The sequence below is a fragment of the Monodelphis domestica genome, chromosome 8, assembly GCF_027887165.1.
Source record: "Monodelphis domestica isolate mMonDom1 chromosome 8, mMonDom1.pri, whole genome shotgun sequence".
Classification (NCBI taxonomy): Eukaryota; Metazoa; Chordata; class Mammalia; order Didelphimorphia; family Didelphidae; genus Monodelphis; species Monodelphis domestica.
In genome coordinates this window covers 236,805,230-236,832,718 of record NC_077234.1, presented here as the reverse complement: position 1 = coordinate 236,832,718, position 27,489 = coordinate 236,805,230, and the positions used below count along the sequence as shown (strand labels likewise).

Sequence of the window (27,489 nt, the reverse complement as noted above, 5' to 3'; positions counted from 1 at the left end):
AATTTGCATCATCTTTCACAATTTCAAAAAAAAAAATTTACAAAATCTAACAGTTGTTTATTTTTGCTTTTCCAATATTTTGTTGCTGTACATTGCCTCTATGTTGTTTGCTCTGGATAGTTCTGACAGTGGTAACTGAAGATGCTAAATGTTGATTTTTAAAATATCCCAAGATACCAACTCCAAAATACATGCAAAGATTTCCATTGTTGCAATCAGGGTAAATGAAAGCACAAGGGAACTTGGGATATTGTTTCTGCTGGTTTCAAGTGGAGGAATTTTTAAAAGAAACTGGAATTTACTTTTCAGTGGTCTTATTTTTTTTAACTGTTTTAGTATAGTATTAATATATCATGATCTTTATCCTTTACAAAGATGTTTTGTGACATATTTAATGCTGCCATAAATGTTTGTGACCCATTGCTTCAGTAGCATAAAAAAAAATTCCAAATACAAGTTGACATTTAAGTTATTTTGGCTTTCATAAGCATTTTTCCATGCAAAATCTTTTGCAGAAAAATCTTAAAATTCTAAAACCCATTAGATCTGCTTACAAGACTCTTGAATTTTCCCTTCACAGGAAGCTGAAACCCCACGTAGTGTTCTTGAAGAAATTGGACTGACATAAGCCATCTCCCATGTTGATGACATCATGTGGTCTCACATACTGTAGATGTTCACTGCCTTCATGTCAATGTTTAGCTAATGGTGTAAGATGCTGTTTGTCAGTATTACTGTTTTGCTAAGCCGCTTCATTCAGTCCTACATAAAAACACTCCACTTTTTCAAAAGGGAATAAAAAGTATTAATCAAAAAAATTTAAAGGGACTTATATGTTAACTAAAACTTGATGCAGGAGATAATTTCAGTATTCTTAAAGGTTCAACTATGTCAGTTTCCCATTAATTTTATTTGTATGTGATAATTATGAACATACACATAAAAATCACAAACAGGAAGCACATCTGCTGGTATTACTGCATTGAACTGAAAGGAAGCTAACATTTGTATCCATTTAAAAGTAGACGTAATAATGCTTCAGGACAGTTTTATGCAACCAAAGACTAGTGTTACATTTCAGTATTTATGGGAATGAGAAAAATTGACTGATTTTACATATCAAAATGATTGAAATTTTAACATTACTGCAGAAACTTATACATATGTATACCAAAGAGACTTATTGGGAACTACATTATCTTAAACTGGTAGCTTATTGAAAAAATGTACGTTTCTGAGACTAAAGGGATATTACATTAAAGGGAATACAGGTTTACTTGAGTTGGAACAATCTTATTTTACATTGACCATTAGTTGAAGGCAGGAATTTGGACTGAAGATACTATACTCCAATGAGCACATAATGTACATTATGGAAATGGGTTAAATGTTTTCTATATAAGATTTCTTTTAAGCATAATTTTACAACTTAAATGGGTTATCATCTCTCCCCCCCTTTACATTATACTGCCACTATTTACCTCATTTCTACATGGACTAAGGGAAACAGCTACTTAAAATAGGATGTTATAAAAGTGATTTGCCTGGTATTGTTGACATCTTAACACAAGGTATCATCACATGACTGTTTGCTCCAGTATTGATAGTAAGTTATTCTAGTTAACTAAATTTTCCCTGTACTTTTTTATGATGTACCTATCTACCACCAATTTATGACGTTTCCTGTCATGCCACCTCCTAATCAGAAAATATTCATGTAAAAATGTTAGCTGGATAAGGTAAAATGGCAATAGTGGGATTTATTTTTTAAAGTCACCGTAATTTTGTTTCAGTACCATTTTCTTATGTATTTAAAAACGTGTCTTTCAAGGTTTACATTTTCACTTATTTGTTTGTGCTTGGCTGGATTAAGCTTTGTAATTGTGACCAATATTTAGGCTGTGACCATTGTCTTATTACATACATTAGTTGTAATAAACGTCCACTCTTACACCACCACCGCAGTGTGTTTATCTCTATCCAAAGGTTTGTTAGTAAGAGTAGCAGCTGCTGGAAAGGGAGATTCCGTTGACATAAATATGTTAAGCTCCTTTACTAAAACGGAAGTAAAATCAAACCTCATTAAAAGTTGTTACAAGTGAACACAAGGTAGATTCAAATGAAGTTTTCACACAAAACACTTTAAATTTATTAAAAATAAGAATGCCACTACAACAGTCTTTGAATTATACATTTATCTTACAAAACAATAAATAGCAACATTTAAACTTATGTACACTATTCTGTAGTCTTTCTGAAGAACATCTTTACACCAGCATTTATTCTAATCAAATAAAAATAAAACCAAGGGTTTGTGACTTAAATAACTATTAGGGATAATTAGTTTTTGTGATGCTTTTCAGATATCACTGACTTGCAACAGCTTTTTGTTCATTTCTTCTACTGTATTAAAGAAAGCCCTCCTAGCTACTTCTAGAAATGGTAACCAGAGATTCATTTACGTCCTCACTTAGATGGAGTCAAACCACCAACAGTTGTAGTTTTGGTTAATCTTCACTTTAAATGGGCAGTTTTACCATGTTGGAAAAATACCACAATCCCTACATGTGGAACACACATTCCAAGGGTTTCTACTACACTGGAGAGACACTGATGATCCTTGGTGAGCACCTTGCCTTCTCCAAGGGAGGCCAGGCTTATGAAGAAAATCTACTCAAAACGTAAAAGGATTTACAGATTGTATCAATAGAAATCACAGATCCATGAAGTGGGAAACAAGCGACATTTCTATTCTGTCCAATCAATAAGTGGGCTAGAATGTCTGAAAAGCAAAGCTATTATCAAACTCATCAGTCTTGGTTGGCACCTCAGGCAAGACTCAGACCTTCCTTGAAGAAATTTTAATCAAGGAAAAGACAAATGATATCACAAGCTAAAGAAAAAAAAATCTGTAAAAGATTTTGAATAACCAGTTCAAATAACAAAAATTTTTTAAAGCATAACTTCGTTTGTTCCTGAAGGGGAGAAACAAAATATCCATTAATATTTCATACTATTAGATTAATATCACCAAAGCCATTTGTTAACACTTCCAAATCAAATGACTTTTTAAAATTGGAATGTTAAGACAAAATTACAAGTTTCACATTATTTAATTTTGTATGTACACTTATTCGGGGGACAATGGTCATATGCATACAACAATATTCATCATTGAAAGTCAATTACAAAATAGTTTTATGGCAAAAACAAGAGCATTTTCAGGGTCAACAAACCTGTTTTGGAAGATTGCCGGAAGACCAAGATTTCTAAAATAAGCAACATGGTCCACCATTTAGATTCCTTTCATAGAAGGTAAGTTAAAAACTTTTCCATCCCATACTTTGTATTATTCTTAGAAATCACACTCAACTTTTAAAACAAAGTAACCCACTTCTCCATTTCCTCTACTTTGTTTCTTATAAAACATTTTATAAGTCTTGTTCTAGTCAAATTTCCTAGCTACCTTCCACCTTGAAAGTTATTAATAATAGGAATAAAGCTGCGTATTTTGCAAGGGAAAAGCTTTTTCCTAATAAGAAAATTAGGAGCAGCATTTCCATTTAAAGCTTGTGCATGCTACAGTGTTAAGGCAAAAACAAAATTTGTGTTTCCCTTTCTCAACTTTTATTATCCTTTTCCCATCCAACCTATGACATTTGCTTTACTGGTGCTGCTGTGAACATTTAGTGAAAGTGATTCAGTCTACCCAAAACAGCCAGGCATCCACCATGGGGGAACACAGCTAGCTCTCAAGTTGGGGAGAGGGAGACTTTATTTTCAAAGTTCCAGGAGTGTTGGATTGGACTCTTAAAAGCCCAAACAGTTCTAAATACCTTTAATTGGTACAAAAACCACCTTTTGAATTAATCGCATTTATAATACAGGACAATATAGGATTTGAAAAGTTCATTAAAATTGAGAAAAGTAACCACCAGCCCTAAAAGATACATTTTTGAGATCAACACGTCTCAGTATGAAAAAAATGTATTTTTGTGATTTAAGTATTTCGATCTCTGCTGGTTGATCTCTTCCTGTCCCGACTCCTAGACCTGGATGCACTTTTGCTTTGGCTTCTTCGGCTTCTACTCTGGCTCCGGCTTCTTCGGCTCCGATCTCTCTTTCTTCCTCTACTTCGTGAACGTCGCCTTTCGTGACTTTTGGAGGAATGTTTATGGGACTTTTTCTTACTCCTGTGATGATTACTTTTCTTCCTCTCAGATTCCCCATTTCTTTTATAAGAATGATCTGGACTGGGACTTCGCCGCCTTCTTGATCTGCTGTAATATTCTTCATGATAACTTGTCCTATCTCTCCTTTCTGAGCTTTTACCAAATGATGTATTAGCCCAATCTGGAGACATGTGTATGTCTCTATTAGCTTCCCAAAATTCATTATTGGGATTTCTGAATACATGAAGAAAATTACAGTGCTTTCCCCTTGGACACTTTTGTCTTCCAAATAAACCTAAAACAAATAATGAAAAAGTAGTCATTAATAGATACCTCATATAATTTACTTTTGCTTAGAAATTTTTTATTTCAAGTGTGCTAATAACTTTTATTCCCCCTGCTATATAATTTTTGGTAAAAGTAACAAAAACAATCCACAACACACTTAGTGGTTGTTTCACCATGGGAATAATCAAACAACTGGCTATAAGAAATATGCAATAAAAAAAGAGTGAATGTTATTTGTTTAAATCTTGGGATCCTCAGAAAGTTGAAATCTTCATAGCAAAGTAAAAGGCACGCTGAAAGAATCAGGATCAGAAAACTTGGGTTCTGGTCCTAGCCAGTCCTACCAGGCACTAGCAGGTCCGTGTCCACGGGCAAATTCTTTCTCTGTAGCAAGGAGTATGCAGAAAGAGATGAAGGTGCCATACAATGGTAGTTCCTGGCAAAGTGGAAGAGGACAAGTGTGCTCACATACAAAACAGTATCTAAATGTCAAATGACAGTGGAATTAAGAATACTGAATTGGAGGCTAACGAGGTGAAGGACTTGTGCAGGGTTTCAAGAGTCTGAGTCTTTAAGGCAATTCTTGCCAAGGAAAGCCGTTTTGGAAAAAGAAAAAAAGTGTATGATACTGAAGCTTCAAAAAAGCACCTTCTAACCCATTCTAAGAACAAGAGGTAGATTTCACTCAAATGAATATTCAACAAACATTTACCTAAGAAAACTGCATAAGAGCAGCTGCTAGAAGTTGTTCATCCATAAACTTAAAATCATACACAAAGCAATCAAGTCATGAAGGACAAAATCCCGAGAGCCAGTCCTGAAAGAGCTGGGGTTAAGGACGTCTGTACAACAGAAGGACTTGGGCACAATATTTAGGGCCAGGTTTTAAATGACCGGCTTGTAGCCCACACTTCTGAACAAGAGGTAAAAATGTGGAAGGGAAAAACAGAAGACTTGCTGTTCAGAGTTGCTCTCTGTGACCCAATGGACCCTTGTATGACATGGGTTTTACTGGGCAAAGATGCTATTGTTTGTTATTTCTGTGCCCATTGAATTAAGGCCAAGTGACGTGCCCAGTCACACAGCTGTCTGAGGCTGAATTTAAAGACTATCTTGACTGAAGGCCCAGTGCTCTATGCCAGTATTCAAACACCTAGCTGCCATCGTTGTCAGATGGTAAAGGAGCACGTGTTACAGTAGGGTAACTTCTTGTTCGTGATGGTAAGCAAGTGAGATTTACTGTAACTTCAGCATCTGGATTATGATATAAACTGAACAATAATTAAAAAAAAAATGGAATAAGTAAAAAGACTAAAATCAGACTAATTCTATTTTAATAACTTAGAAGGCATTTCAAGAACTTGCAGGGCCTCAAGTCTACTATATGCATAAATATGCATATCTAAATATGATATGCATAAATGATGTGAACCAATGAATTACAATATATCAGATTATAATCTTACATTTTTATTCCATCTCTTAATTCTTTTGGCATTTTGTATACTATCTCTACATAAAAGACACTTGAAACAGATAAAACTAATGCTCTTAATATAACTTCTTTGGTAGCTCAATCCCATTTCCTTCCAACAAAATCTGTGGTTTTGAAGTTTTTGTAGAAATAAGCAGCACTTAATTAGGTAAGAAGGCTGCCAACTCCTAAACTTTTATCATTTTGCCTTTGAAAGTAAAGGCAATTTTGTAATAACTTGATAACACTTTCTTCTAGGTTAGAGGATAAATGTTTAGGATCTAAGATAATCACCACTTAAAAAAGAGATGCAGTAAAAAGCAATTATTTCCATTAAAAAAGGAATTAACATGAAGTTCATTTGCAAAAGACTACAAAGGCAATATACTTAATTAATAATAATCCATCTGATACTCCCCACTTGAGAGGAATACGAAAATGTCAAAAACTTTTTGAACTATATAGGGAAAGAATGAGGGAAGCCTGAGGATCAGACTAACTTGTCTAACCTAATAAAAAGATGTAGAATCTGATTCTGTGGGCACTCAGTAATCCTGTCAGTTATCCTAAGGTTTGATCTCCTACCCCTAACAGTTAAAAATTGGGGGTCTAGGGATCCCAGAGACTTAGGGGACCCTTAAAGTCACAACTATTTTCATAATACTATCTAGTAAATCTAGATAGATATAATACACATAAAAGCTTTTTGGAGGATCCTTGATAATTCTCAAGAGACCAAAACCCCTGAGAATTACCAGCCTTTTAATCTTTAAGTTTCCTTACCCCATCAACAATCCATTATTATTGTTTTGCATATAAAAAGGCATGCCTTTAGTTTTATTACCATTTCCTTAGTAAAGTGGGAAGAACACTGGATTCAGATTTTGACTATGCAGCCTCTTTTTTTCTGTTACCTCAGTTCCTCTGGGCCTCAATTTCCTCATCTTTAAATTGAAGAGTGTGAATTCAATGACCCCTGAGGTTCTTTTTCCAACTCTAGAGCTAGGATCCCACAATCCTTTTTCTAACAGTTTCTTTTCAAACTCTAATGATCTACTTTACCACAAATAGCCATTTTCCACCGCGTTACTGGTGAGAATTCACACTGAAGCTGTCGTCCTGCATACCACCGTCCATTGAATAGAGAGAATGCTGCTTGACATTCTTCCTCCCTTTAAATAAAATTAAAAACAGAATTTCATGTATCAACTTCATTATGAATTAACAATAGGATTCACTGATTTAACTTGGTTCATTATTTCTATTATCCATAGGATGGTGTGTTTTTTTTTTCACTACAGATTTATATCATTCCTTAAAAGTCTATTTCTTGGGGGCAGCTGGGTGGCTCAGTGGATGGAGAGCCAGGCCTAGAGAGGGGAGGTCCTAGGTTCAAATCTGACCTCAGACACCCTGGGAAAGTCACTTGACCCCCATTACCACTTACCACTCTTCTGCCTTGGAGCCAATACACAGTATTGACTCCAAGACGGAAGGTGAGGGTTAAAAAAAAAAGGGCCATTTCTTAAAACCTTAAAAAAAAATTAAAAACCGTAAGTCTTCTACTTACACCCTGCCCCTCCCAAGTGGGTAGTGACAGACGACACATATTTTACCAGGCTCTGGCCTATCTGCAGGTACGTAGCACTGCAGCAGAACATCCCTACTTGTCAACCTAAAAGCTGCCCCAAAACAATACTTTTCTCTACAACTCTTAAGATGCTCCTGTGGCAAGAAATCGATCTAGGACCAAGCTTCTTCACTAAAATATAACAACAACCCTACTTTATGTTTGTACATCTTATCCTCACAACAACTATACCAGGTGGGGAGGACCAAGAGCGTTATCGCCATTTTACAAATGAGGCCCAGTAATGCTGATCAACGTGTCCAAAATCCTATGGGTAGAATTAAACTCAGGTACATTAATTTTAGACTTAGTGCTCTTTTCACTTTCCCAAATTGTCTCTCTTAAGTGTAATTAATGTAATGGAGCTAATCTATGATTTTGTCTTCTCTGTTGCCCAAGAGAGACTTTAAAAGAAAATTTAGTTTTGAAAGATTAAAATACTTCTCAGAAGCATCAATATGCAACTTATGTTAAAAATAAAATCAACAAAAGGCTATTTTTAAGTGCAAACTCAATGCCTTTCATATAGTGCAATACCATAGCAGAGTTCTAGGTAGTTGCTATCTTGGAAAATAAACATTAAAACCTAATTATGAAATGTTTTATATAATGAATTGTCTGACATATTAAATTTTTTTTTATACCTACCACCAATATATTAGATGATCTGAAAAAACTCTATTTTGTCATTTGGTGGCAAAATCTCAACTCAAGCACAGTGGGCCCACACTATTAAAAGCCCAACGTTAGCATACTTACGACTGATACTGCACATATACATTTCCTCTAAGATGAGGTTCAAAGTTACAGCTGACCTAAGGAAAAAAGAAATATTTTATGACTAGAAAAATACAAAAAGAGGCTAATATGACCAAAATGGAAAATGATCAGTACTATCATCAAAACAAATGCAATGTTGACAGGAGGACATCCCAAAGATTGTCAGGATTTTAAAATACCCTCTCCAGTAAAGGTTTTCTGAGTTCCTACTAGGTGCAGGGCAATCACAAAGAAAGTGAAAGTTGCCCTTAAGTAGTTTATATTCTACTTGAGCTGTTCATTTATGTCATCCTTTTTATTCCAGGTTTGGTCATTTTTACAGTTCAAGTGATGAATCTGATATGATTAATAGCATGTCAAGTTTTGTTAAGTACTGTGTATATATATTTTTTTAATATTGGTTTTTCCTCTTCCTACCTCTCAAAGCTACCTCAAATCCATATAATAAAATTTATTCACATAGATTCAAATATGAGTAAATTCAAAAATTTTATCAGCCCAAGAGAATTACAAAAAGTATTTACCTTAGATTATTAAAGAAACAGCACTACTAACTGGTTCTTTGAAGATTGAAAATATCTTTTAAAGGCTTCCGGAATTATTGGAAGTTGTGTATTTAGTAACTACAACTTGTGCTTAAGAAGAAAGTATAACAAAATTATAAAATGTGCCAAGGGAGAAAGGAATACAATTGAAACTGAAAATCAGGTCAAAATACAGAGCATTCAATAGCCTCTGACAAGTTAATGATAAGTACTCAGTTCTTCTGGCTCTTTTGGAATTCTGCTTCCATTTCAACTCGCAGTAAAGAATAATCTTAACAGAACTTCAACTTAAATTTTGCTCAACTTCCTCCTACTTTCACCATCCCTGATGACAGAGGGGAAATCCTGTCCTAATAGTTTAAATATATTTCTTTGGTTAGAATTAAAAGGAACTGAATCATAAACAAGGGAACTACGTTAGAATTCAACTGATGCACTAAGATAAAAATATTTTTCTTAAATTCTATCAAAAAATTAATTAATGAGACCAGCAATTTTAAACAAAATTAACATTAAAATATCTGATTAATAAAAGTAAGGAAAATTATTCTCAAAATATACAAGGGTGATGGTTCTAATGAAGATTTTGCAAATGCTTGCTTAGATGAGGTACTCTTACTCTCTCCTCAATACCCAGTGCCTGTTCTGTAGTATTCTGAGAGCTAAACATCAGCCACCTTTTTCAAGTGCGTTGCCTACTATGACTACTTTTTTCTCCTCTCTCAAACCCATCTCCTTATCACATTGCTTTATTTAGTATTCCAATTAACTAGTATTTGTCTGTCCATTAACTATACCTCCTACTCTCCTAATACTTTTGATTTGCTATGAACATCTGAGTTGAAAATCTCTTTCATTTGCTACTTCTCTCAGCATTCTCATCTCCACCCAGCTTGACCACTATCTCTCCTTACCTTGTTACTCTACCCAGATGCTTGTTGCTATCATTCACTGGCCTCCAGGCCACTCACTCCTTTTTTAGAGTTCTGTTGCCCTGTTCTTGTCCTAGACTTCGTTATTACTGATGGGTTTTTTTTCAATCACTCAATTAACATTTAATAAGTGCCTATTATGTGTCAGGCACTGTGTTAAACACCAGATATATTTAAAAAAAAATAGGCCAAAGACTACCCTTGAGAAGCTCACAATCTAATGGGGGAAACAACATGCAAACAAATATACAACTACAAAAAATATACAGGATAAATAGGAGATAATTAACAAGAAGGTGGCACTGGAATTGCAATGAGTTGCAAAAAGTTTCTTGTAAAAAATGGGATTTTAGCTGGGACTAAAAGGGAGTCGAAGGGCACTGACAACTCTTTCACTTCCATGAACTCAAATTCCAAAATCCCTCTCTAATCATGCCCCATTCTTCCATCTTTCCGGACCTTATTCAGCTTCATCTTCCCCTTGCCCTACAGGCCTTGATTCTTCCAGACTGCTGTCCATGGACTGATGATTACAATGCCAAGCAGGTCATCACAGACTTCAAGTCTACGAGGCCTACTCCCCCCCAACCCTCACTGTCTTCTCACTTACGACACTGATTAAGCAAATGTGAGCCATCTCTCTGAAATCTCCTTACTTCCCCTCTCCAGCTTGGCTGTCCTCCTTTCAGACACATTCTCTGACTTGTCCTGAGCTCATTCCATCTATGACTGCTTTGTTATCTTCTTCCATTTCTGAGCTGCTATATCATAGGGATACGCTTATCAGAGCTCACTGCACATTAAAAGCCATCAAATGAGTCTGAGATTCTATCAAACCAATAGCAGTCCCCTCTCCCTTTCACTGCTATGCACTGACAAAGACTGTGCACTGATATACTGAACCAATAATTGTGTCATTTCTCAGCTGGGAGATTTTTTTCTTAGTTTCCCTCCCTTTGATTTTTCTATATGTTCTGATACCATCAAACATCTCTTCCTCTAACCCATCTTTTCTGTTACTTTTCATTATGCCACTGCTTCCTGGTTCTTTTCCTCCTTTCTCTGTCTCAATTTCCTAGCATGAATCATACCAAAATCATTTTCTGAGCCTAAACTCTAGCCTCACCCAAACTTCTCTATTTTCAGGGTCAACAGCATCACTATTCAGGTTTCACCCTTGACTTTACTCTCCTTTCTCCATGTCTAATTAGTTGTTAAGCCCCATCATTTCCATCTCCACAGCATCTTTCCCATGCATCTCCTTTCTCTCAATTTACACTTTACAATTCTAGTTCAAGGTGTCTTCCTTTCCTCATCCCAATCCAGTTATCACTGCAGCTAATGAAATAATCCTCATAACACACAAATCTAACCATGTCCCTCCCCTGCTCAAAAACCCTCAGTGGTTACTCACTGTCCTTTCAATAAGACAAAAGCCAAATTATTTACTGCTCTCCCCATTTAATTTTTTCATTACATTAATTTCATGACACATTACTCATCACACATTTCAGTTATTCCACATATTCTAAATTCCAAACTGGACTAGTTGCTATCTGAACTGACAATTACCATCTATATTGAACTGCAGTTAACTAATAAATGATTGTAAATTTAAATTTATACAATATTCCCATCCTCTTCACACCAAATCCTACCTTGAACTGAATAACTTTCCCCACATTCTTGAATTCTGGGAGTACATCTTCATAGAAATCTAAAAATTGTTGATAGGTTTCCTCCTCACTGTACTCCAGACTTGCATCAGTATCGTAGTCATCTCTTCTGCACTGTTCCATTCCAAATGTTATAAACATACTTCTAATAAGGAGAGTTTGACTGGATGTTGGGTAATTGTGCTTACGTGAACACCTGTATACAAAAAGGGGGTGGGGGTGGGGGTTAAAATGTATTTAAAAATAACACACAACAATCCTATTTTAAATTAAATGAGCTGTAGTTTCAATTAATGATTCAAATTCTATTAAGAGTAAGATGCAGATCTCAACTTCTGTCAAAGCCACAAATGACTATGAACAATTAGAACACAGATAGCTTTTAGCTCTGTAGAGATGAGTTCCTCCCAGACCATGAAAGACTTGGCTATTTCTTGGTAAAGAGGAAGACCAACACAACACAGTTAAAGACAAAATGGAAATTGTATTTGAGGGGATATGGTTGGGAAGGTAAGATCCATCACAAGGAAAGCAGGCATTAAAAGAGAGAATTAGGGGTTGTAAAAGGTAAGAGCTTGGCAAAATGCTTTGTAAATCTTAAAACATTACATAAATGTGAGTGATTATTATTGGGAAGGCACAGAGGTTACTGAACAAATTATGATACCATGAAATAGTTACTAGAAATGTAATTTAAATATCTGCTTAACTAAAAGTTAAGAAAATATTTTGATTATTGACATTCTTTTTAGCGGAAAAAATGGAAACAAAGTATATGCCCACTGATTGAGATGACATGTGACGTTGAAAAGTTATTTGCTATGGAGTTAGAGGACCTGTATTCAAATCCAGACTCTGCTTATTAGTTGTGCAAACTTGGGCCTGTTACTTCAGCTCTGTGAGACAGTTTCCCATTTGTGAAGTCTAGAGGTTGGTCTGGGTAGACACAAAGGACCCTTCCAACTGTCTCAGTCTACAATTCTATGATACAGGAATGGTTCAATGAGCTGATATAGGAATATAATAGAGTAATATTGTGTAGTAGGAAAAGACAAATATGGGAAATTCAGAGAAACATGAAAAGACATGCACCAATTGATACAGAAATGAACTGAATGAAAAAGATATACACAATGACTATAAAAACGTAAAATAAAAGTTTACTGACAAATAGCTAAAAAAGAATGGAAAAATCAATGAAAGTACAGAAGAGAAATGGAAAACTACCAGGGCTTCAATTTTTAGAGTGGATGGTGTGTCTATGATATATAATCAAAAGGTATCACTAAAATCTACATTAAAAAAGAATTTTGTCAATGTGTACATATATAGATATGTCTATAATAAGAATAAAATAAAAGATTAATATGCAATACACATAATATACATAATACAGATATTGTATAATACATATCACATATGTATACATCATAACACTGAATATAATTTAACTTATAATTATTGTACCATATAGAAGACTGGGCTGAAATTGTAGTCTCTAGTAAATATCCAAGGCAATTCATCTTTTTACCAAATTACTTACATAAGATGATAATATAGAAAAGAAAATTGCAATGGTTAAGGATACCAGTTAATAGAGGTTTTTCTAGTTAAAACAAGTCTTTTAGTTAAGAGTGAACAATAAAAAATTAAAATTGCAATGTACATGACAAATATTTTTAAAATGACAAAAATCTTAGGAATTGAAGGTTTTTATAATTACTGAAAATTAGAAGTATCTATCCCCAAAAGTCAATTGCAAAACAAAAATCTGTTATTTTCCCACTGATTTTAATTACATGGAGAAGTGGTTTTGTTCCCAGTGCTTCAATTATTATTTGAAGTTTTCCAGGCAGCTTTTCAAGTGTCAAATGAAATAGCTCAATCCAACTGGCAGCAGTAGTATTCAAAGGCTTGTAAATATGACCCCCTACCTCCAAGTGCTTATTAACATCAGCAGAAACACACAAAGTTCAAAATTTTGGCCATTGGTTATCTATGTTGGAAGGGCTATCCATGAGTCAGTGCTTTTTATCTTACAAAAAATGTATGAGAAATTTCTGGCAACTAAAGCATTTAAAAAAGATGCTTTACTCAAACAAATGGAGGGGGTGGGGGTAGAAGGTGGTTGTTTATAGTGTAACTTTTAAAAGAGTGTTTGGCATAAACTGTTACAGTTTATGGCTGACCACAAAGTTGGTGGAAAAACCCTCAAAAATTTCTGAGATCTCTTTCCTTTCTCTATTACTTGCTCTATCAGTCAGTCTTTTTAAACGTGGCAACTCGGCATTAGAACCCCCTGCTCTTAACCAACCCACCCCTCCCCATGCCCCACTGGCCTCAGAAAACCCTACTTCTAACCAACCCACTCCTCCCCCTGCCCATGCTTCAGATCCCACACCCTCAACTCTAAGTTCACACCCCACCCATACTGACCATCCTAATGCCTCACACCCTACTTATTCCTCCAACTCTAACACTTCCGTATCTTTCCCCCCAGTTACTAGCACTTCTTCCTTTGCTCCTCCTTCCCACCCTGCTCAATTCAATTCCCATATCCTTCCTACCTCTGATCTTTCTGGCACTATGGGACAACAACAAACCCTCTCCCTCAGTGTGCCCAACTCTTCTCTTTATCATACCTACCCTATTGAGAATGGAGCAAGAAGGCTAGAAACAGAAACAGGAGTACCAAATAATTCAGATAGGTTATTTCCTTTAAGAAGAGAAGTACCCACTTTTAATAAAGATAGAAACTTGGTATCTGTAAGACATCATACACCTTTTAGCCCTGAGGATTTAAATAAATTTAAGGAAGATCTTCCATCATTTGAGGAAGAACCAATTTAAAGTAGTTTCTATCCAACAAGTCTGTAGGACAGAATGCAGTAATATTTCACTTTCCCAACAGAAGGTAAGTTTGCTGTGCTTTAAAATTTTGTTATGCTTGAGAAACTAAAAATGAAATGCTGCAAGATCTTCTAGTAAGTATTTTACTTCTAACCACTTCACAACTGCCTGTTGTTAGATAAAAATAATTTCTAGAATTCTCATCTACTTCTAAGAGTCAGAATTCTGTAATGTAGGAAAACATTTGAACATTTGGAAGGTTCAACTAGCACTAAAATAAAGTAACTGAATTACAAAAAAATTTTCACATTTTTTAATGTTGAAAGTTCTAAGTACTATAGATAAAAAAATTACATGAGCATGTGACTTTTAATAGGATCACAGATTCATGCTGTCCTTCATACTTTGCCATCTAAAAGTTCCTTCTATCACTATGATTTTAAGTTTACTGCATACTTCTGGCTCCTCAATCTTACTACAATTAGAAAAGGCAATACAATCAAATTGTAGGAAAGTGAAAAAGGAAAATAAATGGTAGATCTATCCCTTAATGCATACCAGTGTTTCCATTGTTGAAAAATTACTTGTATTACTCAATAGCCAAGAAGTTTTAAATGGGAAAAAAAAAACACTTTGAAAAATGAGTTTTTTTTAAAGTACAACTGCTTCAAGAGAAGACCCTTTATCTTTTAAAGAGAGAAGGGCCTCATATATACAAAATATTTATTGCAGTTCTTTTTTGTAGTACTAAAGAAGAGCAAGGAAAGTGGATGCCTGCTGATTAGGGAAGTGCTGAATAAACTGCAGTACATGAATGTAATATTACTGTGCCATAAAATACAACAAATATGAAGAACTGAAACTTGAAATGATGTATAAGAAATGTTTTGCTTCTATTTACTTGTACAAAATAATGACAACTTTAAAACCACCACAATAACAACAAAAAAGCAACTCCAAAGTACTTGAGAATTCTGAATGCAATTACTAAAAGATGGCTTCAGAAAACTAATTTTGAATTATAACCCTTAACAGAGACAGTTAACTAAGGTTGTAGAATGAGAGGTAGCCAATATTTTTTACTTATTTTGAAGGATTATTTGTTCCAAGGCAAGTTGAAGATGGAGAAGAGTCATTAGCAAGTACTAATGATATAAAAAAACAAAAGAGCATTAATAAAATATAGGGAAAGAATCTTGTGACAGTCTTAGTGGCACAGATATATAGATAAAACAACATGTACATGACTACAACTGCATGGTCTTTTAAAGATTAATATAGTTTTAAATAAATTTATGCTTCTCTCTTCTTTTGGGAAAAGAATAACATTATACAGTTTTTATATCCTAGAATGGGCAAACAGTCACTATGAAGGATCAAATAACTCAAATTCAAACCCTAGGGCTGCATAGATTGAGGCTACTAGTGACTGTGTGACCTCGGCAAGTCCTATTACTTCACTGTAACATGAATGTGTTACATCAGTTTCTAGAAGTTTATTTCAGTTCTAGATTGATACACTCTTAATTAATCACCAGTGTCTAAAGTCTTGAAGACAGAAACATGAAAGAATGCAGCTGAAATTGTACTACCCAAGAGTCAATGTATGAATTTGGATACTTTCTTATGTTCCCTTTGATGACAGCCTGACAACATATTTTTCAATAATAGTATTAATTTTGTACCAGCAAGAAAATGGGGAAAAGGCTCTCTCGTGCAAAAAAAAAAAAAGTAATAAATAACCAAAAGAAAACTCCAAGAACTACAGGGAAGGAGCCTACCCAGAAAACAGAAATGGGGAAAGGCCATCACAGCATTAGTTTGAGAGCAGAGTGGAAAGGTACAAAATGAACATGAATTGATTGTATTACACATTCAAAATTTTCAAATATATGTAAAATATCCTTTTCCTTAATGCATTTAAACATTACCTATCTCCAAATCGGCAAGATCCTGTTTTAATGTAGAATGGACAATTAGCTTGATCTTTCTCTGTTGCTCTTAAATCCACTGGTGGTTCTGGATTATGCCATGTGACACCATTTTCCAGCTGCATAAAACAATACAAGCTTATCATCTGTATAATACCATTGAGGAGGTGCTCTTTCAAAAGATGCCTTCAAAATATTTTTTTTTTTGTGAGGATTAAATCAATGTGTTAAATTCTCAGCTAAATACAGTATGTAACATTTTTTCCCTTAGAAAGAGGCCATTTCTTTTTCAGCTTCACGTCCTTTCCCTATTCCCCAAATGCCAAAACCTAGCATAGGCTTCCTCATTTCACTCTTTAAAAGATGACTTCTATTATAATCCCCTTTTAATACTTCATTGTGACATGGAGGCGACCCTAGGTTCTGCCTATGAAATGTCAGATCTGGCAGCTACTACCAAATTGGGAAGATCTGGTGGATGAGTCTTAGAAACAGATAGTGTGTGTGTATATGTATATATATATGTGTATACATATAGATACACACATATTACTTCAAAACCAGACTGCTTTGGAAAGTCTTAATACCAGGATAGCTGCAGGATAATCAAAGTTTTGGTTACAGTAATTCTCAAATACCATTCATGTTATAGAGAATCAATCAACAGAGGTGGAAGGACATCCTCTGAAATTAAATCAGATCACTACTTATTTGAAAAAGGATGGAGTAGTCAAATCTTTTTTTAACCCAAGTAACTTTGAAGCTAAAGTAATCCACATTGGTTTTAAGATTCTTAAAATGCAAACACAACTAAACAGCACAAATAAAACAATCAATGTCTCACTGCTATGCAAGACCTTTTCCACAGTCACCAGATCAAACCAATGTTTTATAATTTAACTATTTTGCAAAGTTCAAAGACTGAATTTTTTGGCACCAATTATATTTGCTTATTATTAAAAGATCCTTTGGGCACATAAATAGGAGAAACAATTGTCTTCAAAAGTAAATTAATTGGCTTAGTAAAGATAAAGGAGAAGCATCAGGATTCTTATAAAAACACCACAATATGGGGGAAGCGAGGTGGCTCAGTGAATTGAGAGCCAAGCCCAGAGATGGGAGGTCCTGGGTTCAAATTTGGCCTCAGATACTTCCTAGCTCTGTGACCCTGAGCAAGTCACTTAACCCCCATTGCCATTCTTCTGCCTTAGAACCAATACCCAATATTGATGCTAAGACAGAATGTAAGGGTTTTATAAAAATACACACACAAAAACCACAATCCCCCCACACACACACACACACATACACACTAACTGATTCTCAATTCTAAACAAAAGGTATGGAAAAATACCTGACTTTCAGCTTGATCCAGCATCTTCTGCACAGCTTCCTATAAATGGTGCAAACATAGGACTAGTGAAAACCTTGAAGTCAGGTAACTCGCATCTGGTTTCTCTGGTTAAGAACCTCATTTGAAACATTTTCTGACTTTATACATTAAAAATGCTTCATCCTGTTATTAGCTTTCTACTGCAAAGATCCTCTAAAAACTATTAAAGGATACAGCTGAGAATATTTTCATCCAAATGGCAACAAATAATAATGCTTTAAGTTATTCTTAATAAAAATTTGTAATAAGTGTCTGGAGAAGCAGGAACTAGCACATCTTTCCATAAGTAGGTACTAACTCATTTCTTAAAAAAAAAATTGTAATGAATACCACAAATAGATTTTAAGAAGCAACAAGAAATTTAACTTAAAATTCTGAAGGATAATCTATAATTCTAACACTAATAATTGGCATTAATGGTGGGAAAATTTTCATTTTCACTAGAAAAACCAAACTTTACATGTACTTGCAAGCTTCTAGTTAACATAACCTCTTAAGGTATGTGCAAAGGACCTCGGGAAGAAATTTCCTCTAATGCTTTCAAGTGAAGTATAAAATATTAACATTTAATAAAGATATTTAATAAAAAGCACAATTATCCAATAATTTTCCAACCGTAAAACATTCCCAAGAGCTCACTTTTCCTTTTCTTGTTTTTCTTTTGGAAGGTTTTATTAGTTTGTTTCTCATATATTGCATATTGACATATTATTTTGGCCATTACTTTTTCTGCCCTGTTCCCATTCACTCTTACTATTATCAGCCTTATAATTCTCCTAGAACCTTCTACAAAGTCTCACAAATAGTAAGTCCTTAATGTTTGTTTTAAAAGAGCACTTCCTTTTATTAGTTTCTTTGACTGTTTCCTTTGATTTGTAGTAAAATCTTATGTACCCTAACTCTCTCCTAAGCCCACAACTAGGAGTTCCACATAAGTAGTTCTGCTCATATTCTTGAAGCAATGCCAAGAGAAGAGAAGCAGCATCTTTTGAAATCAGAGGGCTTGGTTCAGTTACTTACTGTGACCTGAACTATCACTTCATCTCTCTCTGTCCTGGTTTCTTCATCTGTAAAAGAAGGATGCTCACAAAAATAATGTAAAGTCTCTTACGTGTCTATAGCCTGTGGACCCATCAAATACTGGTTGGGGGATTTTATGCTGCAAAATCCATTTCCCACTGTTACATATGGAAAGTCAGTGGTATGCTTAGAATTGATCAAGTATCTTTGCCCCTTGCAATTTTTTTTAAACCCTTACCTTCCGTCTTAGAATCAATACTATGTATTGGTTCCAAGGCAGAAGTGGTAAGGGCTAGGCAATGGGGGTTAAGTAACTTGCCCAGGATCACACAGCTAGGAAGTGTCTTGAGGCCAGATTTGAACCCAGGACCTCCCATCTCTGGGCCTGACTCCCAATCCACTGAGCCACCCAGCTGCCCCCTGCCCCTTGCAATTTTAAAACAGAGTCTTGATGAGGACCACATAAAAAGTAAAATTTGTTATTGTTCAGTCATTTTCAGACTCTTCGTGCACCTGTTTTTGCAATTTTCATGGCAAAGATAGTGGTTTGTCTTTTTCTTTTCCAGCTCATTTTACAGATGAAGAACTGAGGCAAACAGGGTTACGTGATTTATCCAGGGTCACAGAGCTAAATGTCTAAGGCCATATTTGAACTCACAAAGATGTCATTCTTATTTCAAGCCAGTGCTCTATCATCTGTGCAATCTAGAGCTGCCCTTACAATAATATACAATAGTTTTTAATGATCAATAAACTTAAATTTGCTTTTTACATAACAATGTGTATCTGAAGTCTTGACTACTGAATTCTAATACATGAGGTATCATTATCAAACAAAGAAATGCATGGATTGTGGTATTCATTACATGTACCACCTGCACATTTTATACTCACAGACTACTTCTCACCATCAATCTGTAATTACTATAATTATTATCCATACTTGTTTTTCTAAGTTTACATTCTTAAGGATCCCTTTTATAAAAAGGAAATGTTCCAAGCTATCCCTTACTCTAAGCCCTACAAACTAGAGAATGTGAGTATTTAATGCAGTCATTGTAAATTATTCAGATGATCTAATGGAAGATGCTAATGGGCTCAAAACCCAAGGATTTGCAACCTCACCATTTTTACTTAATCCCATTCAAGACCAATGACCACCCAATTCTATCTTGTTCCCACTCAATAATTTATAGAAAAGATACATCCTGATGAACCAGTCAAGGAAAGATCAGCTGTGACATCTTTTGAATAAATACACGGTTAAGGAGCAGCAGCAAGATATCCAAGTCAAAAGTTTAAAAAAAAGGTACAATCCAACACATACCAAATTATTCACATGAAAAGAAATTAAGACAATAGCTAGAATTAGTTCCTAATAGCCTGAATTGTTAAGTAAATCTAAATCTGACACTCCTTCCTCAAAAAAATTTCCCCAAAACAACTCATCTAATCCATATATACATGGGCAGATATACACATATGTATAGACACATTTTGAGATGTCATGTAAATATCAAATCTGCTGTGAAATAAAATTCTGTAATATATTAATTCTTGAAAAATTAGTATATTAGAACCTCACTATGCCACTCTTTGCTACTGAAGTACTAGTAATAAGGTAGTTTCAACTATCTTGCATGGCCTAAAGATTAGCATAATAGTGAACTTCCACTTTATATACAAATTACAACTCCAGATTTCTTTTCAAGTATAAATAATATTATGAATTTTACTTCTAAAGCTTATTCTTCATGCCCATCATCCATTCCATCTGACACTAAAAGAGGATACGCAGTGCGTTTATCCTCCTAGGACAGGAATCACCTCTCTGTCTCTCTTCTCCTGCTGTCTCTGTTCTTCTTCCTGTTTCTCTTTCCTTTGCTGTTCTTCCCATTCTTCTTTGATCTTTCTCTTTAAAAGAAAAAAAAAAGGCAGGGGGGAAGGTAAGTTTTAGAATCACCCTCCAAAAAAGAAAACACTTAAGCCAATGGACATAAAAGTCAAAATGTAAATAAACAGATTAAGAAAACATAAGTCAAGTTAAAAATGTTTCAATGGCTATCAAGAATTTAGAATATCACTTCTCATTTCAAAATGCATATTGTTTAAAAAAGTTATGAGTAAAAACCAAGTAGCTAATTTAAAATGAATAATTGTCTTGGGTTTGATTAGTACTGCACCTCTTCTTCTTCTTGACGCCTTTTTGCTGCCTCTTCCTTTTCCTTCTTAAGTTTAAATTCTTCTTGAGCCTTCTGTTCCCTCAGCAACCACTCCTCATGCAACTTTTGCCTACAGAAATAATCAAATACTCATAAAAAGCAAACTGTCAATCCAGACACTTATTTGAATATGGCTTCATACATCATTTTAAAGGGCCAAAAACACTGTGCTAGGTAGGTGCTAAGAAAGATTTAGATAAAATACTCTCTGCTCTTTATGGAAATCACTGTAGTTCAGGAATGTGACATGTAGACAAAAGTTTACAATACAAAAAAATATATATTTACTTTATAAATGCTTACTAACTAGCACTGCACTGTCAGAACATGTTTCTCCTTCATAACATCTCCTATATATCCTCACCTCTGTGCTCACACAAACTGCAGGTGCTAATCACCTTTGCCTGGACTTCTCCAATAGCCTTTTACCTGGTCTCCCTCACTCAAGTCTCTTCTATTCAGCTGCTAAGGATTTATTTTTCTACTAAGTCTGACCATGTCACCAACCTTACTGAATAAGCTTCTAAAGCTCCCTATTACCATCTAAATTTAAAAAAAAAAAGTTATTTTGCTTTAAAGTCCTTCACAACCTGGTCTCTTTCTACAACCATGGCCTACCTGTGGTTCTTTAAACAAGACAATCCATCAACCATTTCTATACCTTTTCATTTACTGGATCCTTGCTCCATCATTTCTTTCTCTTTATCTCCCTGACTTTCTTCAAAGTTCACTCAAAGCTTTCCTTCTTAAAAAAGTCCTATCCTGGTTTCCCTAGTGCCTAGTACATCCCCCTTTCAGATAGCCTTCCATATTCTTTATTTGTTCCAAGTTACTTATGTAATTCTAATATGGTAGAATGTAAGCTCCTCCTCTCTTCAACCCTCCCCAAATCCTACTCTTGAAGCCTTCAAAGTATCTTTCAAGAATGGAATATTCCCACTGGAATTTTGAAGGACCCCTTGATCAGTTTCCAAAATGACACAGGCTTGATGTTCCAATTTCTAAATTACTATATTCTGTTCCAAAGTATAATTACCAGCAAAAAAGCTGACACACATAACATTATAGAAGATGTTAGTACTATCCTACAACATTTATGCTTACAAGCATTAATGTTTAATTAATTAACTGTTTAATGTATTTCATTAGATCATTACTAACCTTTCAGCTTCTAACTGTTTTTCCTCTTCTTCCAGTTCAACAATAGATTCTTCTTCTTCTTCATCTTTCTGTGACAGTCCTGAAAGAATATTTTACTTAATTGCCTTGGCATTCTACAACTTTCTTTAGAATTTTATGTATGCAGGAAAAAAGTGTTTGGTTATCAATCATGATGAAAGGCATAATAAAAGTTTTGTTTTGTTTTTTTAACCCCTACCTTCTGTCTTGGAATCAATACTGTGTTTTGGTTCCAAGGCAGAAGAGAGGTAAGAGCTAGGCAGTGAGGGTCAAGTGACTTGCCCAGGGTCACATAGCTAGGAAGTGGCTGAGGCCAGATTTGAACCTAGGACCTCCCTCTCTAGGCCTGGCTCTCAATCCACTGAGCCACCTAGCTGCCCCCCATAATAAAAGTTTTTAAAAGAACTTCTAACAAGAATTTTATTTCTTCTATCCATGAATTCAAAATTGAAAAGTTCACAACATTGTAAAAATAAATCAACAACCTATAATTCTAAACACAATTTCAGAAGCCATATTTTAAATCAATTAAACTATTTTGATTAAATTGACAGAAATTTAAAACTTTCAAATTTAAGCCTAATATTATGCACATTCCTTCTCAGTATGTCATTTTTTTACTTTAAGACAAATGTTTATTCTTTGTTATAGAAGAAAAGGTTATTTTATAATTTCCTATTGCAAGCAAGACTGGTTTGAAAATTATTTGTCTCTGATGTTTACCAATGATAAGACTTTGGGCAAGATACTTAACCTCTTTAGGATTCAGTTTCCTTGTTTGCAAAATGAAGTTGAATTAGATGGCCTTTGATGTCTTTTTAAGCTCTAAGCTTAAGATCCTATGACCCTGTAAAATTCATCATGGAGAACATTCATTTAATTTTAGAGAAGCTTTAGAGCTAGTGGTAGATGGAAATAAATAGCATCACGTTTTTCTTAAGCATTTTTCTTTTGATGGTTCCCCAAAGAGCTGAATGTATGTGTATTACATGTTTATGGGGCGATAAAGTATGCATGCCTTCAGTGATGTGGGAAATCCAGGTATAGAAATTCCCTCAAATGATGCCAATGATAAGGCAGCCTTATAAGTCAGACTCTTGGATTAGAATCTTAAAAGAGTTGTCTGAAGTTCTGAGAAATCATGTAATTTGTTAACATTCACATACCTACTGAGAATCAGAAGCATTATTTTTTTTTTTATTTTATTTGGTCAATTTCAAACATTATTCCTTCATTACAAAACTCATATTCAATTCTTCTCTCCCCCCGCCCTTCCCGTTGCTGATGCACAATTCCACTGGGTATTACATGTGTTCTTGATCAGAACCTATTTCCATGTTGTTGATGTTTGCACTAGCATGTTCATTTAGAGTCTCCATCCCCAGCCGTATCCCTTCTACCCATGTATTCAAGCAGTTGTTTTTCTTCGGAGTTTTTACTCCCACAGTTCTTCCTCTGAATGTGGATAGTGTTCTTTCTCATAGATCCCTCCCAGTTGTTCAGGATCATTGCATTGCCACTAATGGAGTAGTCCATTACACTGAAGCATTATTTAAACCCACTCTATCCTACATCATATTAATTCCTTAAAAATATATATTCCTTAAAAATATAGAATGGGGCAAGTAAGTGGCTCAGGGGATTAAGAGTCAGGCCTAAAGACAGGTGATCCTAGGTTCAAATCTGACATCAGACATCTTCTGTCTAATCCTCATTACTGCTCCAAATACAGGATTCTAAGGCAGAAGGTAAGATCAGTCTGTCTCTCTGTCTCTCAGAAGCATAGTGAAAGGAAGTCCTGATTTAAAATATCACCTCTATTAGACACATGGTCTTGTGCATGTCACTTAACATAATACTTAACAATGAAATTACAGATCTGGATCAATAATAATAATCCTGTTAAATAATTAGTTAATTAAGAGATAATTGCTAATAAATGGAGAAGAGCTACCAGATTTGTCAAAGAAAAGCAGAATTATTCAGAGCCAGGGAGCAGAAGCAGAAGATCAAAGAGGAGCCTAGCTATACTGAACCCAGAGGACACTTAGAGAATTTTCTTTTTTAAATTGATGGGGTGGGGTAGGTTGGGGTGTCAAGATAATTCAGTAAAGTCTGGACTTTAGAAATGAAATTCAAAGAGCTTGGTCTGTACTGGATGAAACACCTGGACACACAGAGAGCTCTGATACTCCTAAGAGTCATGAAAGAGGAGTCTGTCTGAAAAGAATTGTAGAGACCAAAAATATATTGGGGCTAGATAATCAGGTGTGAGGAATCCAGCCTGAAACAAATACCAATCACAAGGGAATGTAGAAGACTAAAGGGGAGAATGAAAGCAAGAAAAAGACAAAGGTATTCAGAAATCACTGTAAAATTTGGGAAAAAAAAAAGTGAACTAAGACCCACCAGAAATTTTACACATTTATAATGGGCTACTTATCACTTTGTTCCACTTAAGACTAGGTTAAGTGTTATAAAGTTGTTCTAGGTCAATGATGGTGAACCTTTTAGAGACTGAGTGTCAGCCCTCTCCCTCTCCACTCCCTTACCCAACACAGGGGAGGGAGGAAGTGCTCCTCCTGGGTTGCTGGGCAGAGGGGAGAGTGAAGTGAGGAATGTCCTCAGTGAGTGTGGAGAGGGGAGAGGAGAATGGCCCCAGCACTAGATATGCTATCTTTGGCACCCATGCCATAGGTTCACCATCACTGCTCTAGATGATCTATTAGATCCCTTCCAGCTTTAAATCCAAATTCTAAATCTATGATCCAATATGTAGAACCCCAGGGGATCTTCCTTGAGGAATATCTAATGTTCCAGTTTTAGGTTATGTCATGATGCCTTGTATTTTTCTAATGCTCCAAAGATTTCTAATTTAGCTTAAATTTCCTAGTCATCAAAAAAAAAAAATAGAATGCTTAAGTTCTGCATTTCTTTAAAAAGGTAAAGTATTGTTTGTCCATTGAAATACACATTAAGAGGAAATTATGCTTTATTTTTATCCTCCAGCACAAATTGCCTATTGATATTTCTTCTTTTAGCTAAGGGAGGTGATTTTTTTTTAACCTTCACCTTCCATCTTAGAATCAATACTCTGTATTGGTTCTAAGGCAGAAGAGAAGTAAGGGCTAGGCAATGAGGGATAAGTTACTTGCCCAGGGTCACAAAGTAAGGAAGTATCTGATACAAGATTTGAACCCAGGACCTTCCATCTCTGGGCCTAGTTCTCTATCTACCTAGCTGCCTCCAGGCAAGGTAATTTAAAAAAAACTTAACCCAGTGAAAGAGAAAACAATTGCAATCGCTTAGTTAATAATTTTTTAAAAGAAGAATTTTCAACATTATAATTCTTTAAAGCTTTTCTCTTTATGTCCAAAACTTTTATATAGCTACCTGTAATTTCAGATCCTAAGTATTTCCTTTTAAGATAGTAACTTTAAAAAAAAAAATAAGGATAACCCCAGTAGGATAGGTAAAAGTAGAGGAGGCAAAATTCAGAACATTCAAAATTTTTCCTTGGCAAAGCTGGTAAAACTTGGGATTGGTAAATGATAGGCATAAAGTTTATATGTTATCCATAGATTCTAAATAACTACCCAGTTTTTGATCATTATATAATTATCAACTATATATCTGGCATTACAATGAGAATATAAGTCTACACTGGATCATAGTAATAATTCGCCAAATCTAACCTAATCAAAGTAGTTTTCTTTTATGTTTCTCTATCCAGTTGCCCCAAGGATCTGAACAATTTCACAAGATAAGGAAATGAGAAACAGCTGTGCTTTAATAAAAGCTGGAGTTGGGATTCAGGAAACCTCTATTCTAGACTTTTGTCTGCTATACTATCTGTTACCTAAGGAAGTTCACCAGCCTCTTGTGCTTCATTATCTTCAAAAATCATAAAGGGGTAATATCACCTGCTCTACCTATCTTACTCTAGCTAAATCTTACCTCAGGCAAATCATCAACTTTCATTCTGTACCCTCAAAAACCAAAGTCAGCTGATATTATTTCTGAATCCTCTTATTCTTGTTAATGCTTAACTCTGGGCAAGTCATTGACATCCATTCAGCATCCTCAAATACCAGAAATTACAAATTCACAATAATTACTGCTTATTTCAATGGCAATTATTATTTCAATTGTTATTTATATAATTATTCTACTATATGATAATTAAAATATAGTTATTATATAATAAAAATTATCTCAGTGGCAAACTCTCATTTCAATTTGCTTTAGAATTTACATTGTTTTCTTCATATTGACCCCATGAGGTACCATTAGTGCATGTGATCACCTCCACTTTGCGAACAAAGAAACTAAAGCTCAGGGGGTTCAAAATGACTTATCCACAATTAATTGTAGATTGCATGGTTAGTGCTGGAAGCCAAGGAAACCCAAGCATAATTCTTTCCTCTATACTGTGATCTTTGCTTGGAATGGAGCATAAATTGAACTCACTATACACAAATACAAGTAGTGAGGACCTGCCCTCCCCACTGTGTCAGTTTGAGACTAGGAATCACTCCCATAGTGAATGCTCAAGCAACATCTGTTCACTGGCTGTCAGTGGATGCTAATCCGTTGACATCATGCTGTGTTCTGTGTGACAGTCACTCTGCTTGGAATGTTAATCATGGCTTGCCCTTGGGAGGCTGCAAACCCCTTTAGGAGCCTTCGTTTTCTCATCTAAGTGAGGAAGAAGGGCTAGATAAGCGTCCAAAGGTTCTTTCCAGCTCTCAATCTTAGTCCACCAAAGAAATGAGAGATGTAGCTGTTAATTAATTGTCCAGGTAACTTTAAACCAAACATACTCGGAGGACGGGTTGGGAAGGACAGTGTCCAATCCCTACTCCCACCCCCGCTCCCGGAATCCGGGTTGTTACCAAAAAGCAAAAACAAAAACCCAACTACCCCAAAGTTGAGGGCGAGATATGCATTACCCGAGTCTCTCAACCGAGCCCGTTCCTGCCGCCGCCTGCGACGTTTCTCTTTCTTCAGAGCAGCTCGGTACTTCTTGTGGCTGGAAGGCAGACACGTTAGGTCACTCAAGTGGCCCTACTGCAGTGTCCCATTTCCCGCTCTCACCCTCTGGGGACTGTGACTTCTAGCTATTGGTCACCCTCATCCCGGCCCCGGCCTCAGGCGCCCCCCACCCCGGTACCAGGGGAGATCGGTGACAGAAATAGCAACGAGGCCGTCCTCCTTTTCCTCCCAGCCGTTCACTGCAGTCCCTAAGAACGAGCCCTCTCGAGGTACCCTCCTCGGCTTACTTCGGCTTCTCGGCTAACGGCAACACAGCGGGGGCAGCCATCTTGAGAATGCCACCGCCTACTACACACCTCTTCACTTCCCTCCGGGTCAACCGGAAGAGGTGGGGTCTCGGGG

General features: G+C 35.6%; 2 protein-coding genes across 4 annotated transcripts in view; one reads left to right on the top strand and one right to left on the bottom strand.

The window, feature by feature from the left end:
• The window catches only part of AP1S2 (adaptor related protein complex 1 subunit sigma 2), a 31,252-nt gene extending 29,293 nt beyond the window's left edge, over positions 1-1,959 (top strand). For 2 of the 3 annotated variants that reach the window (XM_001364414.5, XM_056808473.1), the window contains exon 5: positions 581-1,959. In XM_001364414.5, the coding sequence (XP_001364451.2) occupies positions 581-628 (48 nt within the window). In that variant the 3' untranslated portion in view covers positions 629-1,959. The remainder of the gene's footprint in view (positions 1-580) is intronic. The other variant, XR_008914253.1, reaches the window with a different exon arrangement.
• A 161-nt stretch (positions 1,960-2,120) lies between these two features.
• ZRSR2 (zinc finger CCCH-type, RNA binding motif and serine/arginine rich 2) lies at positions 2,121-27,469 on the bottom strand. The gene is made up of 11 exons (XM_001380899.5): positions 27,375-27,469; positions 27,045-27,124; positions 22,075-22,153; positions 20,875-20,983; positions 20,519-20,605; positions 17,633-17,671; positions 16,279-16,397; positions 11,480-11,693; positions 8,324-8,379; positions 6,997-7,106; positions 2,121-4,467 (listed from the first exon to the last, which is right to left on the bottom strand). Exons 1-11 carry the CDS (start codon positions 27,413-27,415, stop codon positions 4,001-4,003), a joined length of 1,401 nt encoding a protein of 466 aa, XP_001380936.2. The 5' UTR covers positions 27,416-27,469; the 3' UTR covers positions 2,121-4,000.
• Between the last annotated feature and the right edge of the window lie 20 nt (positions 27,470-27,489).

Excerpts from the sequence above, each read along its gene's own strand:
- ZRSR2 (XM_001380899.5), bottom strand. The coding sequence starts at position 27,415 with ATGGCTGCCCCCGCTGTGTTGCCGTTAGCCGAGAAGCCGAA. Across the intron at positions 20,606-20,874 it reads GGCGTCAAGAAGAAGAAGAG|AGAAAGATCAAAGAAGAATG; the intron begins GTGCAGTACTAA and ends TTTCTTTTAAAG. Across the intron at positions 11,694-16,278 it reads TCTTGCCGATTTGGAGATAG|GTGTTCACGTAAGCACAATT; the intron begins GTAATGTTTAAA and ends TTTTGTATACAG.